General features: G+C 44.7%; 1 protein-coding gene and 1 pseudogene across 1 annotated transcript; both read right to left on the reverse strand.

The window, feature by feature from the left end:
- Positions 1-1105: 1105 nt before the first annotated feature.
- Positions 1106-5283, reverse strand: LOC115321332. The gene is made up of 3 exons (XM_040223616.1): positions 5175-5283; positions 4134-5089; positions 1106-1609 (listed from the first exon to the last, which is right to left on the reverse strand). The coding sequence occupies exons 1-3, from the start codon at positions 5281-5283 to the stop codon at positions 1106-1108; spliced, it is 1569 nt and encodes a 522-aa protein (XP_040079550.1).
- Positions 5284-5729: 446 nt separating this feature from the next.
- The window catches only part of LOC120851059, an 81039-nt pseudogene continuing 72816 nt past the window's right edge, over positions 5730-13952 (reverse strand).

The raw sequence follows: 13952 nt of genomic DNA on the forward strand, positions 1-13952 counted from the left end.
CGTCTCCATGATTCCTGGAGTGGAGGCCGAGGCGCTTGGGGGATTTAGCAAATTGTCTATTCGGGCGTAATGTCAACACATTGAAATAATTAAGCTACATTGAAATCCTCGTGAAAACTAGCACAAATAATTTCAAACTTAAGCTTGTCAAAGCTGAGGTTTGGGATCATTTGTGCTAATATTTAGCTCGCGAACATGGAGTCATTCAGAGTTTGCTAACAAAGAATTTTTTTACTTTTTTAACTTTTTTAATATATTGAAAACCGGCATCCAGATAAGTCTGTATATACGCCATATCAGGCTGTATATATGCCAAATAAGTCTGTATATGCGCCAGATAAGTCTGTATATACGCCATATCAGGCTCTACATACGCCAGATAAGTCTGTATATACGCCAGATATGGCAATATATAGGCCGTATATAATCATATAATGTTTGATATGGCCAGATATGGCCCAGATATAAGATTTCCATACGGGTTACTACGAAAGACCCATTTGGAGCTCACATGAAAATTATATTTTTTTCGAGAGAATTCGTTCAGAAAAGCAGCTTGCTTCATCTGCAAGCACTTTCCATCAACGACGGGAGAAATTTACCTAAACAATTCGAACCACTCGGTTAGCCCTTTCAGTTAAAAGTCAATAGAAACAACTGCACGACATCTGACCCACACTTGTATTTGCTTAATCATTGACATGTGAGACTGATAAAATGTTTGTGCGCGTGCGTGTGTTCAGGTATAACCTTTTTCGGTATTGCTATTATCACTTTACTGAGCGCATCTCAAGTGACTGAAACCCGGTTTCATTTCGTTCTCCTGGTGTCTCAGAATCAAAGAGGTCGTGTGGGCGTCGTATTTAAATCATGCAATTAACGTAAAAACAAAACACAAACTGTATTTACACTAATGAATCAATCGAATATACACCATTAGAGTGAAGTGTCTCGGTCGGCTTCTGTCGTTCGCCTCGTTCCGCTCGTGACTCCAAACTTCTTCATTCTTCTCCTTTTCTCGTGAGCTTCAAATTCTTTCCAATCTGCAACATCCTACGTCCCCCCCCCCCCCTCTCTTTTTTTTTCGCGTGAGATTTGCCTTCATTCATTCACTTGCCGGTTCCAGGGGGTAAAGGAGCTGCACGGGGCGCCGAAGCGTTACCCCGCTTGGTAGGCGCACCAGACAGGAACGCACGTGGTTGTCTCTGCCCAGCTGAACTGTTTCGATCCTCCCCGTTTTCCACATGAGCCGTGGGGTCTTGTCCTCGTGAACAAGAACGAGGTTCCCGTTCTGTAGGTTGTTTGTCCACGTCTCGGGCGACCGGTGTGCGGAGCGGAGCTGAATGAGGCGTTCCTTCCGCCATCTCCGACAGAATTGGTCCAGCAGTTGCTGCCTGTGTAGCCAACGCCTGGTGATGTCCCCTCTCACAGAACCTGGCATAGCTTCTACGTTGACTGATGGGAAAGCCGTCAGACGCCTGCCCAACAAGAAGTGCGCAGTCGTTAAAGCATCCTGCTCGTGTGGAGCGTCGAGAACAGGGGCCAAAGATCGAGAATTCACGACGGCTTTTACCTCGTGTAGCATGGTTGTCAGTTCTTCGAAACTAAACTTATTCCTTCCTAGTATATTCAGTAGACTACGCTTCACTGTCTGGACCATCCTTTCCTAGAACCCGCCCCACCAGGCTGCTCTCTCGGCGATAAACTTCTACTTTATCCGATGCTGTGAGCAGTGGTCCTGTAAGCGTCGGTTCGTGACAACGTCCCATACGCCGCATAAGTCCTTTGCTGCCCTCTTGAAGGTGAGGGCATTGTCTGAGTAAACGACGCTGGGTAAGCCCCGTCGAGCAGCAAAGCGCTGGAAGGCCATGATGAACGCCTCTGTCGATAGGTTGGAGACAAGTTCTAGGTGTATGGCTCTCGTCACCGCACATGTGAAAAGCGCATTGTACGACTTTTCATCTGATGCTGCAGTCTTTACCATCAGTGTACCGGCAGAATCGATCCCGACCACCTCAAAAGGACTTGCTTGGGTAATCCGATCCTGCGGCGAAAGTGCGTTCGGAGCGTTAGCCGGCTTGAGTCGGGCCAACCGAGAACCACTACATTTTTTTATGACCTTTTTCGCCAGCTGTCTTGCTCGTGGTATCCAGAACCGCTCTCGGACTTGGGTTAAGGTGTCCTGAAGTCTGCCGTGCAGTGTTCGACGGTGCCAGTCTCTTACCAATAACTCAGTGAAGCGGTGATCGGGAGGTAGCAAAAGCGGGTACTTGACGTCGATTGTTTGGTTTAATTGTTGCAGTCGTCCCCCCCACCCTTAACATTCGATTGGGGTCAACGCAGGGGGCGAGCGAGACTAAGCTGGATCGCCTTTCCAGATTCTTATCTGCCCTTAGATCGTTCAATTCTTGTGTAAAAGCTTCCTGTTGCGTTCATGCGATCCACCAAATCTCGCCTCGTTCAAGTTCTTCGGACGCTAGTGGGCCCTCACGTCGGTTTGGCAGCGTACGGCAGTTATTTACAAACCGCATAATTCATGCAGTCATCCTGAGGATCCTTTCCAGCGCCCCGTACCCTCTGTTGCCGTCTGCATTACGTGATGTTTCAGCTTTCCCTCTTCTGCAATAACTGGTCCTGGAACGTCGTCGCCCATGACGAGGTTCGGCCATACGTCTTCGGTCTTACCAAGCCATTTTGGACCCTTCCACCACAGTTGCGTACCTTTTAGAGTTTCCGCAGATATTCTCCGTGTAACCAAATCCTCCGGATTTTCTTGTCCCGGGCAATGCATCCTTGTAGAAGGTCACCCTCCAGATTAAAGCTCTGCCCCTCGATTTGGCACAAAGGGCTTCCACTGAGTTGCTGACCCGCGGATCCAGTGAAGTGTGATAGCGCTATCGGTCCAGTAGAATGTTTCTTGAATATTTATGATCCCTCCAAGACACTGGCCCATCCGTCTTCCAATCACTGCAGCCATTAGTTCTAGTCGAGGTAGTGTTATCCGCATTATGGGCGCCACATGTGATTTCGAAAATATCAAGTTCACCTCTACCCTCCCATCTTCTCCTTCAGCTCTCAGGTAGGCACAAGTGCCATAGGCCACCGGACTTGCGTCGCAGAAGACGTGTACTTGGACAGAATATATGACTTCTCTTGGCGTCTTCACGATGCAGCGAGGAATCACTATCTCTTCTAATTGTGGAAGTTCTGCGCACCATCGCCGCCTTTGCACCAGTAGGTCGTCCGGTAAATCGTCCTCCCAACCAATTCCTCGCTCCCAAGATTCGCTGAAACAAAACCTTGATTCGTATGACGAATGGAGCAAGAAGTCCCAACGGGTCGAAAACCCTAGCTGCTGCACGGAGTACATAGCGCGTCGTCGTGCCGCTGCACGTGACGAAGTTCAGGATCCTCTCCACAGGAATGGCCAGCGTGTCAGCGTCACGTCGCCAAAGCAGTCCAAGTACAGCTGTCGGCTCAGAGAGTGCAGACGTTGATGCAGCTTTATCGAACGATCTTTGCAGTTCTGTCGCGTTGGTAGACCACTTTCGGAGTCTCATTCCTGCATCTTCTAAAATCTGGTTGGATTGTTCCTGTATTCGCGCCGCTTCTTCGATAGTGGGGGCTCCGATCAGGAGGTCGTCGACGTAGAATCCCCGTTGAAGCTGTTCCCCAGTCGATCTCAATTCTCCCTTGACGTTGCTCAGATGATGAGTAAGAGTGGCCGTTAGTAGAAATGGGCTGGCCGATGTCCCAAAGTGCACTCTCGTCATCCTCCACTCTTCAACGGTTAGTTCTGAGCTTGCTGACGACGAATCTCTTTGGAACCACAGGAAGCGCAGGACGTCTCGATCTTCAGGTCGAACGCTGACCTGCAGAAACGCCTTTTCTATGTCCGCTGTTAGAGCGATTGGGTGTAGACGGAAGCGCACCAAGATTCTGACCAGATCAGCGTTGGGATTCGGCCGCTTTTCCAGGTGTTCGTTGAGTGAGACAACTCCTGGGAGATGAGAAGAAGCGTCGAAGACGACTCTCAGCCTGGTGGTTTCGGATTCATTCCGGATTACGGGCTGATGGGGCACATAATAAATCCGTGGGTTCGTCGACTCGGCGCACAATGGGCTCGTTGAAACCTTTTCTGCGTGTCCTGAGGTGATGTAGCTGCATATGAAGTTGTAATCTTTTGCGAAGGACTCGTCGCGTGACAATCTCTTCTTCAAACTCTCAAGACTTTTCAATGCCAGCCTGTGGTTATCCTTCAGTTCTCCCGCGACGACCCTGAATGGTAGACCCACTCCGTACAACCCATTCACTTTCCGTATTGTTCGGCTGAACTCGTTCAGCAGTTCGTTCTCTTCTTCCATCTTGTTGGAGGGCTGGTCAGAAATGCCGATGCTCTCTAGCTCCCCAAAACGCCGCAGGATGTCTCCGACGTTCTCGTTCCTGGAGCATTTCGTTCTTAGCACGCATACCATGCTGCTGGTGCTGCCTTTGAGAGATCTGTGGTTTGACACTGGGCCCTGAAAGGTCCACTCAAAAATGGTGCTTATAGCTACCAGCTTCTGATTTTTCTTGCAATGCAGCACTTGGTCACCGTTCACTCGCCACATCTGGTCTGAACCGACCAGAAGGGAAATGCCCTCTTCAGCAGTGGCCAGAGGGGAGAAAAGCATGTCCGCAATACGACGGCCGTTTTTCATCTTACGGCGCACAAATTCGTGGTCGACGGGTACCTGCACAACGTCCTTACAAATGAAGGGTACCTCGACGGCCTCGATGACGCACTCTTCTTGGCCGTATTGGCTGTGCAACCGTACTTGCACTAGTCGCCGACGTTGCGGTCGTGACGTGGAGTGGTCGAACGTATTTAGCCGGAGGCTAACATCTCCCAGAACTTTGAGGTCGAGTTTGCGAGAAAGATCCTCACGAATGAACGTCCGTTGGCTACCTCCATCGATAATGGCTCGCACGTAAAGTCTTTGGTTGCCTTCCTCAGCCCAGGCTCGGAACGTTTGAAGAAGCACTTCGAAATCCAATGGGACGTCAGTACTGTCGGAGATTGCGTTCTGGACGCTTGTCGCAGGGGCACCTCTAATAGATTTCTTCACGTTAGGTTTTCAGTTCGAGTCGCACATGGATGTGGCACGTCGACCGGAGCACGACGCGCATGTCACCTTCCGCCGACACTCCCTCGCCCGGTGCCTTCCGATTGTGCATCTGAAGCAGCGGTTTTCTTCCGCCAGCCTCCTTTTCTTCGCCTCTAACGTGAGGTCGCCAGTACATACTTCTGTTGCGTGCTTGGTGGACCGGCAAAAGAAGCAGGGGCTTGTGATATTTGCATGTAGCACAGAGGCTGCTGGCATTCTGGGTCTTTCAGTCCTTTTCTTCTGCGTTTCTTGCCGTTCTTTCTACTACTCCGGCTCTCTCCCTACTCTCAACCTCAATCCGAACGAAGCTTAGAATATCGGCGAGCTTATCTTCGGCATCGGCGAAAGAGGGTGGCCTTGAAGCGCCCCGGGTGGAAAGTGGTCCGTTGTCAGCCTGTCCGGTGTCCGGCGCCGCAGGTGAAGTCAGTGAAGTCCGACTGTTTTGCGTTTCTCCCGACGACCTGTAGGCAGTGCTGCTTGCCTGCTGTCTGTGATAATTTACGACGACCTCGCTCGGCAAGGCCTTGAGGAGGAAATCGGATATCATCGTGCAGTACGTTGCCGATCCCACGCCGAGCGCATTCAGACCGCGGATGTTCGTCTGAACGTGATGTACATCTTTTGGAGGCCTTTCGTGTCTTTTGCGTAGGCAACAGGAGGCAGTGCTCGGAGATTCGCCAGATGATTTTGCTCAATGCTTTGTTTATCACCGAAGCGCAGTGTCAGGATTTCAATGGCATCGTCGTAGCAGGCGTCAGTTGCCTGAAGCCCAGTGATGGCCGCCGCCGCTGGTCCGGTGACATGGTTGCGCAGGTACTGAAACTTGTCCGATCGTGGAATGCATCGTTTTCTTGGATAGCAAGACTGAAATGCTCCCAGAAGCTCTGCCACGCGCTGAATTTGCCGTTGAATGTTTAAAGTTGCAACTTGGGAAGCTTCACGCTTGTCGCGGAAGTGGTGATCTGGGCGGCCTGTGTCTGTTGTTCTTTACGTCTCAGTGAGTCAGCCTTGCAGTCCAACAGCGTCATCATTCGGATGGCCTCGTCGTCGTACTCCGTGATCGTAGTGTATTCTGCGACGAGGTCGTGTTCCCACACATGATCTTCTATCTCCACGTTCAACTTCTGAAGTGCCCTGTTATTGGCCTACAGCCTCTCTAGCCAGGCAGTCAGCGACGGCATGTCCGCTGTCTCCATCCCCGCTTTCGCCTCGTGGATAATTTTCGTGTTTTGCGACCGCTTCACTCCACGTTTTGCCTTGAGATGTTCCATGTTTGACGATCTCCCACACAGCTCTCGGAAACAGCGTTCCAGGCAGGTGTTCCACAAAGGGGGAAAATCCGCTCACCTCAATCGTTTTCGCTCCCGGGTTTCGGCACCATGATGTCTCAGAATCAAAGATGTCGTGTGGGCGTCGTATTTAAATCAGGCAATTAACGTAAAAACAAAACACAAACTGTATTTACACTAATAAATCAATTGAATATACATCATTACAGGGAAGTGTCTCGGTCGGCTTCTGTCGTTCGCCTCGTTCCGCTCGTGACTCTAAACTTCGTCTTTCTTCTCCTTTTCTTGTGAGCTTCAAATTCTTTCCAATCTGCAACACCTGGTTTTGTTTCCTTTCATTTTTAATCATGAATTATGAAGCATGTGCTATCTGTTATGATTCCCCTTTGTGTAATGCATCCTCTAATATGACTTACTTGAAGGAGTCCTCCCAAAATTTGTTTTCATGAACCCCAACTAAATTTAGATTCAAAATATCGGCATTTACTTTTTCCGTTATGCCATTTGGTATCTCGAAATAGTGAATAGACCGTGTGAAATCGGCGAGTGAAAAAAGATGACAAAACAAGCGCTCAAATTTACGCTCGGCTTTCATTTCAGTGAGGCCTGTGGAACACATGCTGAGTGGTCAACCGACCAGTTTAAAAATGGACTATTCGCAGCATTTTTTTCGTGCTACTGAGCGGGTGCTGAACCGAGATTCCAAAGCATTCATTTCATACCACGAAACTGCTTTGTAATCAGTTGGGAACAGTCTACGGTACGAAGAGTGAACCTTTGCTTTCAGCCGACGTCACACACGTAGGCCGTGTTCCAAAATTTACTCGATCTTACTCCAGGGTAAAGGTTTTGTACCCCTGGCGTTCTAAAACCTACCCGCGTCCAGCGTGTTTCAATCTGTGCTGTCACGTAATACGCTCCGCCGGAGTAGTTCGGATCCATTCGGGTAAGATTTGGACTTATTGTTCTTGTTGATATTTTCACTTGAAAAACAGATTGCGTATCAAAATTGTAAATGCAATAACTTCCCAAAAATAGTTTTTATTTTGGCCCAGTATTTGTTTACAGTGATCTGGGTCTATGTAGAAAAATACATGTACAACTTAAGGTCAATAAATTAATTCAACAAATTTACTCCCGTAGGTGCTATGAGAGGAATCGGTATCGAAAGGTTATTAAATAATCATCGGAGCAGAAGTTTCACTCCACCTCGACAATAAAATCAGCGAAGTAGGATACTACTGTACCGTAGACAGCAGCTGCTGTACCTTAGACTTTCTTCTCTGCAGTCACTCCGTATGAAATTTTTTCAACCACGTCCACAGAGGTACATGTAAATGTTTGTTGTTTTATGCAATTGTACAACGAAACGTGCAGAAGAAAGAAAAGAAAACTACGCAGCTGCTTTGCTTGGCGTCATCGGCCATTGCGTTTTTCAACGTAAAAAACAATAAAGTGCGTTTTGAAAGACATCGAACTTTAAAAAGGTCTGTCCCTCTCTGATGTTGTTTGCATTTTGAGTTTAATCTCTATTGTTCTATTTTTCATGTTCTGTTATTTCAGTATATCCCGTCACAAGTGAACGCTGCAAAGATTTCTTTTTCATAAAATGTCGCTCTAGCGCTTGGGACCATAATGCCAAAGGTTTAAGAATTTTTTTTTTAAATTTTATATCAAATTTATTAACGATGTTCAGTACGTTGCATGTTTCCGGTACGAGTTTGAACGTTGCAAGTATTCGGAAGGGTGCCCCTTCCTAGTACCGGACACCGCTCATCGCCAGATATTTTCGGATATCGCAAATCGTCATACATATTAAAAAAAACATCAGTTTAAAAAATGTCTTCATAATATTGTAATAAAAAACGGTAGGTTATGAAGCGTTGGCATCTTGTCCCAACCGCTAAAGTACCATATGGACGCAGGCGAAGGGTTCGCCGACGAGTAGTGTATTTTGCGCTGATAAAAAATACGGTTATTTTGTACAGTTATCAAGAGGATCTGTTATGGAAAGGGCGGCGGCTGCTTGCGATGAGCAGTGTGAAGAGGGACGACGTTCAAATCCGCGAGGGTGAGACGGGGCACTGTAGTCGAATTTTCTAAGGGAATAAAAGGCGGACGCGCTTGGTTTAGCTCAGAGGAACGGCAAGTGGTTTTGCCCCTCTTGCGTGAACGCATTATTCTTGGCGGTATTTCGAACGTGCCCTTTCGTGTACAGTTTTTCATATGTTGTTTTTTCCCTGGTGACATGAGTGATAGTAACTAGAAGAAGGCCGACAGACACTACTTTGCGGTTGGACGGAAGTCGGGTTGCTCATGTAGGCAGGCAGCGGGAGCTCGAACGAAGAGCGTGTCCCGAGGGACAGGGCGGGTTCAATTTGAAGCGGAAAGAACAGGTACTTTGCAAAAACATTATTTGTGTGCGAGGAACATTTTCAAACTAATATAATCATTTCCGACTGCCTTTCAAACACCTACCTGTTTGGTCTTAAAAAAAATAGGATGACAAAATATGTCGCAGTATATGCGGGAGAGTTTGTCAAGCTTATACGCTGCACACATCCCCTCTTTTTGTCGTTGAAGAATGAACCTGTATTCTGCGACCACCAGAATATCGTGTGCGTTTTAACTAAGATGTATCCACAGTGAGATTTTAACACGTACTTTTTAATATAAGTATGCATGCACCCAATTGCGTTATATGCGGAATAATTGTTTGTAAACCAAAACACAAGATGTTTGTTAATATTTGGAACCCGACTGGTGCAGGAAGAAAAAAGCGATCAGATCCACGCAATTTCTGGGTTATAAGGAGCACACATCTGCTTATTTTAATAAACATTTATTGCTTACTACATAACAGTCAATAATATTCAACCTTACAAAGTTCTCTTCCAATATCTCAACACTGAGACGAAGTCATTTATCAATAAAATATTAGGGAAACATTCAGTTGTTTCATGCACATCCAGCACCTTGAAAATGAAAGCTAAATAACTTTCGTTTTTTGAAGAATTAGAAGTTGTCTAACTACTACATTATATAAAATTAGTGAAGTGAAGTATGAAAGCAGCAACACAGGGAAGAAATCAACTTTGGTTGTTGAGGAGGTATTTTTGGAACCAAGACACTAGCAGCATGTTATTCCAAATATTGAGTCCTCGTGTCACAAGCAGACATGGACTTCTACATTTAAACAATAAAATAAACTGCATAGGATGCTATGACACTGACCACTGTTGTTTGAGCACATTTACATTTAATTATTTCTCATAAAATCGAGGAGATTTAAAGCAAAATTCTTCCGAAACGATGTCTATTTAAACGGGAAAATATTTAGATCAGTTTCTGTAGTAATCTTGTTCCTTCTAAATACAAAAAAATTAAAACATCGCGGCGATTTCGATGTATGACACAAAGTTTAAGAATAATGGTTCACGCCTCAGAGGTTCATGAAACCATTACAGAACTTGTGCTAGTGGGAGAACGGAAGAGTGTTTTTTTTTTTTTTTTTAGTTTGTTCAGACAATACATTTGGCGGCAGTACCAAGGCAAAATATCAGAAGGTCTGACGAGGCCTCGGTACCGCTACATAAATGAAATATTAAAAAGACAATGACGCTCGTCGACAGCAGAGCACAGTAAAACAAGAAGCGCTTTTAAATAAAATATAATGAATAACAAAGTATACATATCAATGAAATTTAGATAGTACACATTCTTGATAATATAAAACTATACTATAATACCATAACACAAGTAACCTACAAAAACAACAAAAACAACAACAACAGAGATAGCAAAGAGGATAAAACCAGGTATTTCCGATCAGTTTGCAACATTTGTGGGCAAGAGAGTTTCTTTCATTATGCTTTTGTATCTCTTTAGCAATATTTATGACTTAATAGGTGCATGAAGATAACTGTGTGTATTAAGGAAGTTTGGAATTTGAAATGAGAGCGATTGTCTGCCCGTGTTTGTCCTGATTTTGGGGAGTATATACTTGTCATTTCGAGTGTTCTAATGGTGGTCGGGTCTCGTGCATGCAGATGGATAGCTAGGTTGTTGAAGCATACGGTCATGGAATATGTGGAGTGCAAGTTTATAAATTTAAAGATGTTCACAGCTCAAAATTTTATACTGCTTAAAAAGTGAAGCTGTATGTGCATCCTAAGCAGAATTGTGCATTAGACGAACAGGTTTTTCTTTGTAATAAATGCAGATGTGTGATATTTGTTTTTGTTGTCTGACCCCAGACAAGAAAGCAGTAGTAAACCTTGGTATATATCAGCTCCCACAAAAAGACCCGAAACCGACTCCAGAGCAGTTCCTTGCAGTCATTGCTCATCAAAATTTGTTGTGGGGGTATAAATAAGGACTTCCATAAACGCGAAGGCCGAAGCAACGTCCACCATGTGTGCTGCTGAAGCAGTCTTTGTCAACATCTGCTTAACATGGGACCCACCAATGCGGGTAGAACACGCCAAGGGGGCTTTGGTACATAGGATAACTCCATGGCTGTTCCTCTATCGAGTTTCAATTAGAAGATACTTAAACGAGACCGCAAACGTCACCGGCTTTGCCCGCTCCGTGGCAAGGGGCAGTAAAGGCGGTGTTACATTTTGCTTGCTTTGGGACGCGCTCACAAACTCCAGCTTTTCGAATGAACGCCCTCCCTATCTCCCTGTAAAAAATTAAAAAAAAAGGCAACGGGAAGCCAACGTGCCAACGATTCTTTTAGTGTACCATCTTATATTGGTGTTAGCTTAAATAAGAAACAACTAATGATTTTAAACATTTCTGGGGCGAGCACAGGGCCCCCTGACAGCCTCGGGTCCGGGGCTGCAGCACCTTAGCTCCTACCTTTATCCGTCCCCGATGACATACTATGACATACCTTAACTGTCCCTGATTACATACTATACTTTACAAATTAATGCTGACATTGAACAAAAGAAATATTTTCCTAATAGGTTTAGCATTGAGGCTGATAAAAAAAACAATTTTATTTTGAAATTGTATCATTATTGTTTCGGAGTACATTTACTGTAAGAGGTCTTAGCGACGCACAAAATGTAAGCTTAGTGTGTTTTTGTTTGTTCATTTAAGTTTATATAAACTAGAATATCATGTTTAGAAACAAATGCGGGGAGAGAAACAAATATTCGCGGCTTAGTACTGACTTCTAGGTGCGGGCTGTAAAATACTCCAGGAATAGTTGCAAAGTGTGATTGATGCATGTTGCAAAGTCTGAGTGATACCTGAAACATGTAGACGTAACATTAAAGGTTACATGGTCTCCTTGCTGTTCAGAAACAATCCAGTTTCTCCTTTACGTGTATCGGAGAACCGCACGTAAAGACTTACTACACAGGAAAGAGGAAAGTTGGGCCAGTTGGTTCATGGTTCTTTAAATAATTAAAAGCGCCGAAAAAGACAAGGACAAAGAAGTGGAACGACACAAGGCGCTCGCAACTGTTTATTTTGAAAAGTGCATGCATTTATAGGCCCCAGAACCCTGTTAGTCATCAGCGTGTGCCTTGTGTCGTTCCACTTCTTCGTCCTTGTCTTTTTCGGCGCTTTTAATTATTTAAAGAACTGACCACACGTTTTAGTGATTTTTGGTTCGCGTCAAGAAGCCCTTCGTGCTTAAAAAAAAATGTTTTTCTTCAGCAAACATGCATTTTTCTCAGAAACTTTGGAGGCAGTGCTTTGAATGTAGTATGATGTCGGCTTGTAGATCTCACATCTCAACATTTTTGTATATTATATATTTGTATCAGTGGTAAATATTGCTTATGTCTGTTTGCGATGAATAACCTGAATGGCTAACCGCGGCCTAAATTTTAAAGAAAACATTGTCTGATGAGTCCCGTATCAATATTTAAAACAATGTAAAGTAAACAATACTTATTAGTAGTAGTTAATAAGTGCTTTTGAATTTGAGTTTAGTATTCTTAAATGGCCCTTGAGAAGAAAACAAAAACTGTTTTTTTAACAGTCTGGATGGGACAAGCATGTCCAAAAATGAATTTTGCGTGAAAAAAAAATTTTTAGAGCAATATTGACGGCGACAGATTTATTTGAAATACTTAGCCCAACGTCTATGATGTTACGAAATGGTCATTCACTTAACGAGATGGTAATTTGTTCTTTCCACATAAACGTGAAGGCGAAGCCGATCCACGTCTCTTCCGCGCGCCCGATATGTCGAGAGAGAAAACAAGTAGAAACGAGGAGACTAGCAACTAAATCGCGTCTCGCGCCGACAATATTCCTCTAAAAATCGTTTTTTGCACGTAAAATTAATTTCGTGACACGCGTGTTCCAAACAGAGTGTTAAAAAACAACTTTTTTTTTCAACCACTAGTGTTCAAAGGAAATTTAAAGAAAAGCTGAACAATAAATGGCATTTAAAGAGCAGCTCCTAGTTTTGAAGTAGGTTTAGTCCTGAGCACCAGCGATCAATATAACCTTGCTTAGAGATTGTGATGACGTTGATATTCTTAGCAAAAAAAGGCAGAAGAGAGATGTGAAAAAGGGAACGAGAGTGTCTTCGCGGAACAGCGAGAGGTCGGCAGTCAGAGCTGGGCGCAGTGACCTGCACCAAAGCAAGGACTGGGCCTTGCACTGGTGCAGCAAAAGTCGACAACGGCTTTACCGATTCTTCATAGAGACCGAGTCTTTGGAAAGGAGTCAACCGGCGTGTCACTCCTTCGATCGGTTCAAGACGGAAAGACAAGCCAGAACGCCCGTACCCCGAAGATTTACCACGGTACAGCTCCAATTCATACGTCCACCCGACGTAACCTCAGTCGTCGTAGGGACAACAATACTACAACCGAGCAGTGTCGGACCAGATCCAAACTTTTTAGATATGCCGATTTATTTTTATATCGGGCGGTTACTTTTTTTTATATCACAGATTGTCGATTTACAAGAACATGTCTCTGTGTTTTGTTAAGTAACAGATTTCTTTAGCGTTCCGAACCTTTTGATTACACGGGTGCCCACGACAAGCCAAGATTCTTACAATTTTGGAAAATATTTAATTTAAAAGATTTATTTGTTATGAACCTGAAAGTGAGAGAGGAAGAAACTTATGGTTGCCTCCATAGAGAATAAGGATACTTTATTTTTCTGGTGTTTTAAAAGATGGTTTCTTTACCCGGTGCAATGATCGAGGTGAGTGCCCTAATCAGAGTTGGGCAGAAGCTAAGATTGAACAGGCTGTAGATTAGAGAATGACTTAAAGAGTAACTTGCCTACGCCAATGTCGATTATGAGAACGCGAAGTAGATCAAGCAGGAAAACCTCGAATGAGAATTGGAAGCTCAAGAATCTGTTAGGAGAACGCTGGAATTTTTGCTGAAAGCTAAGTTATCGATAAAAGAGGAGGCAAAAAAATTTAAAGGGCCGAAAAAGTTACACAGTTTAAGGTGGACTTCGATCGCCTGATTGTTTTATTTTATTTTGTAAACAGCAAATGTCGTTCTATTGAGTCCAACAAGGTTAT

Source organism: Ixodes scapularis, unplaced genomic scaffold, assembly GCF_016920785.2.
Source record: "Ixodes scapularis isolate PalLabHiFi unplaced genomic scaffold, ASM1692078v2 PGA_scaffold3__209_contigs__length_174095766, whole genome shotgun sequence".
Classification (NCBI taxonomy): Eukaryota; Metazoa; Arthropoda; class Arachnida; order Ixodida; family Ixodidae; genus Ixodes; species Ixodes scapularis.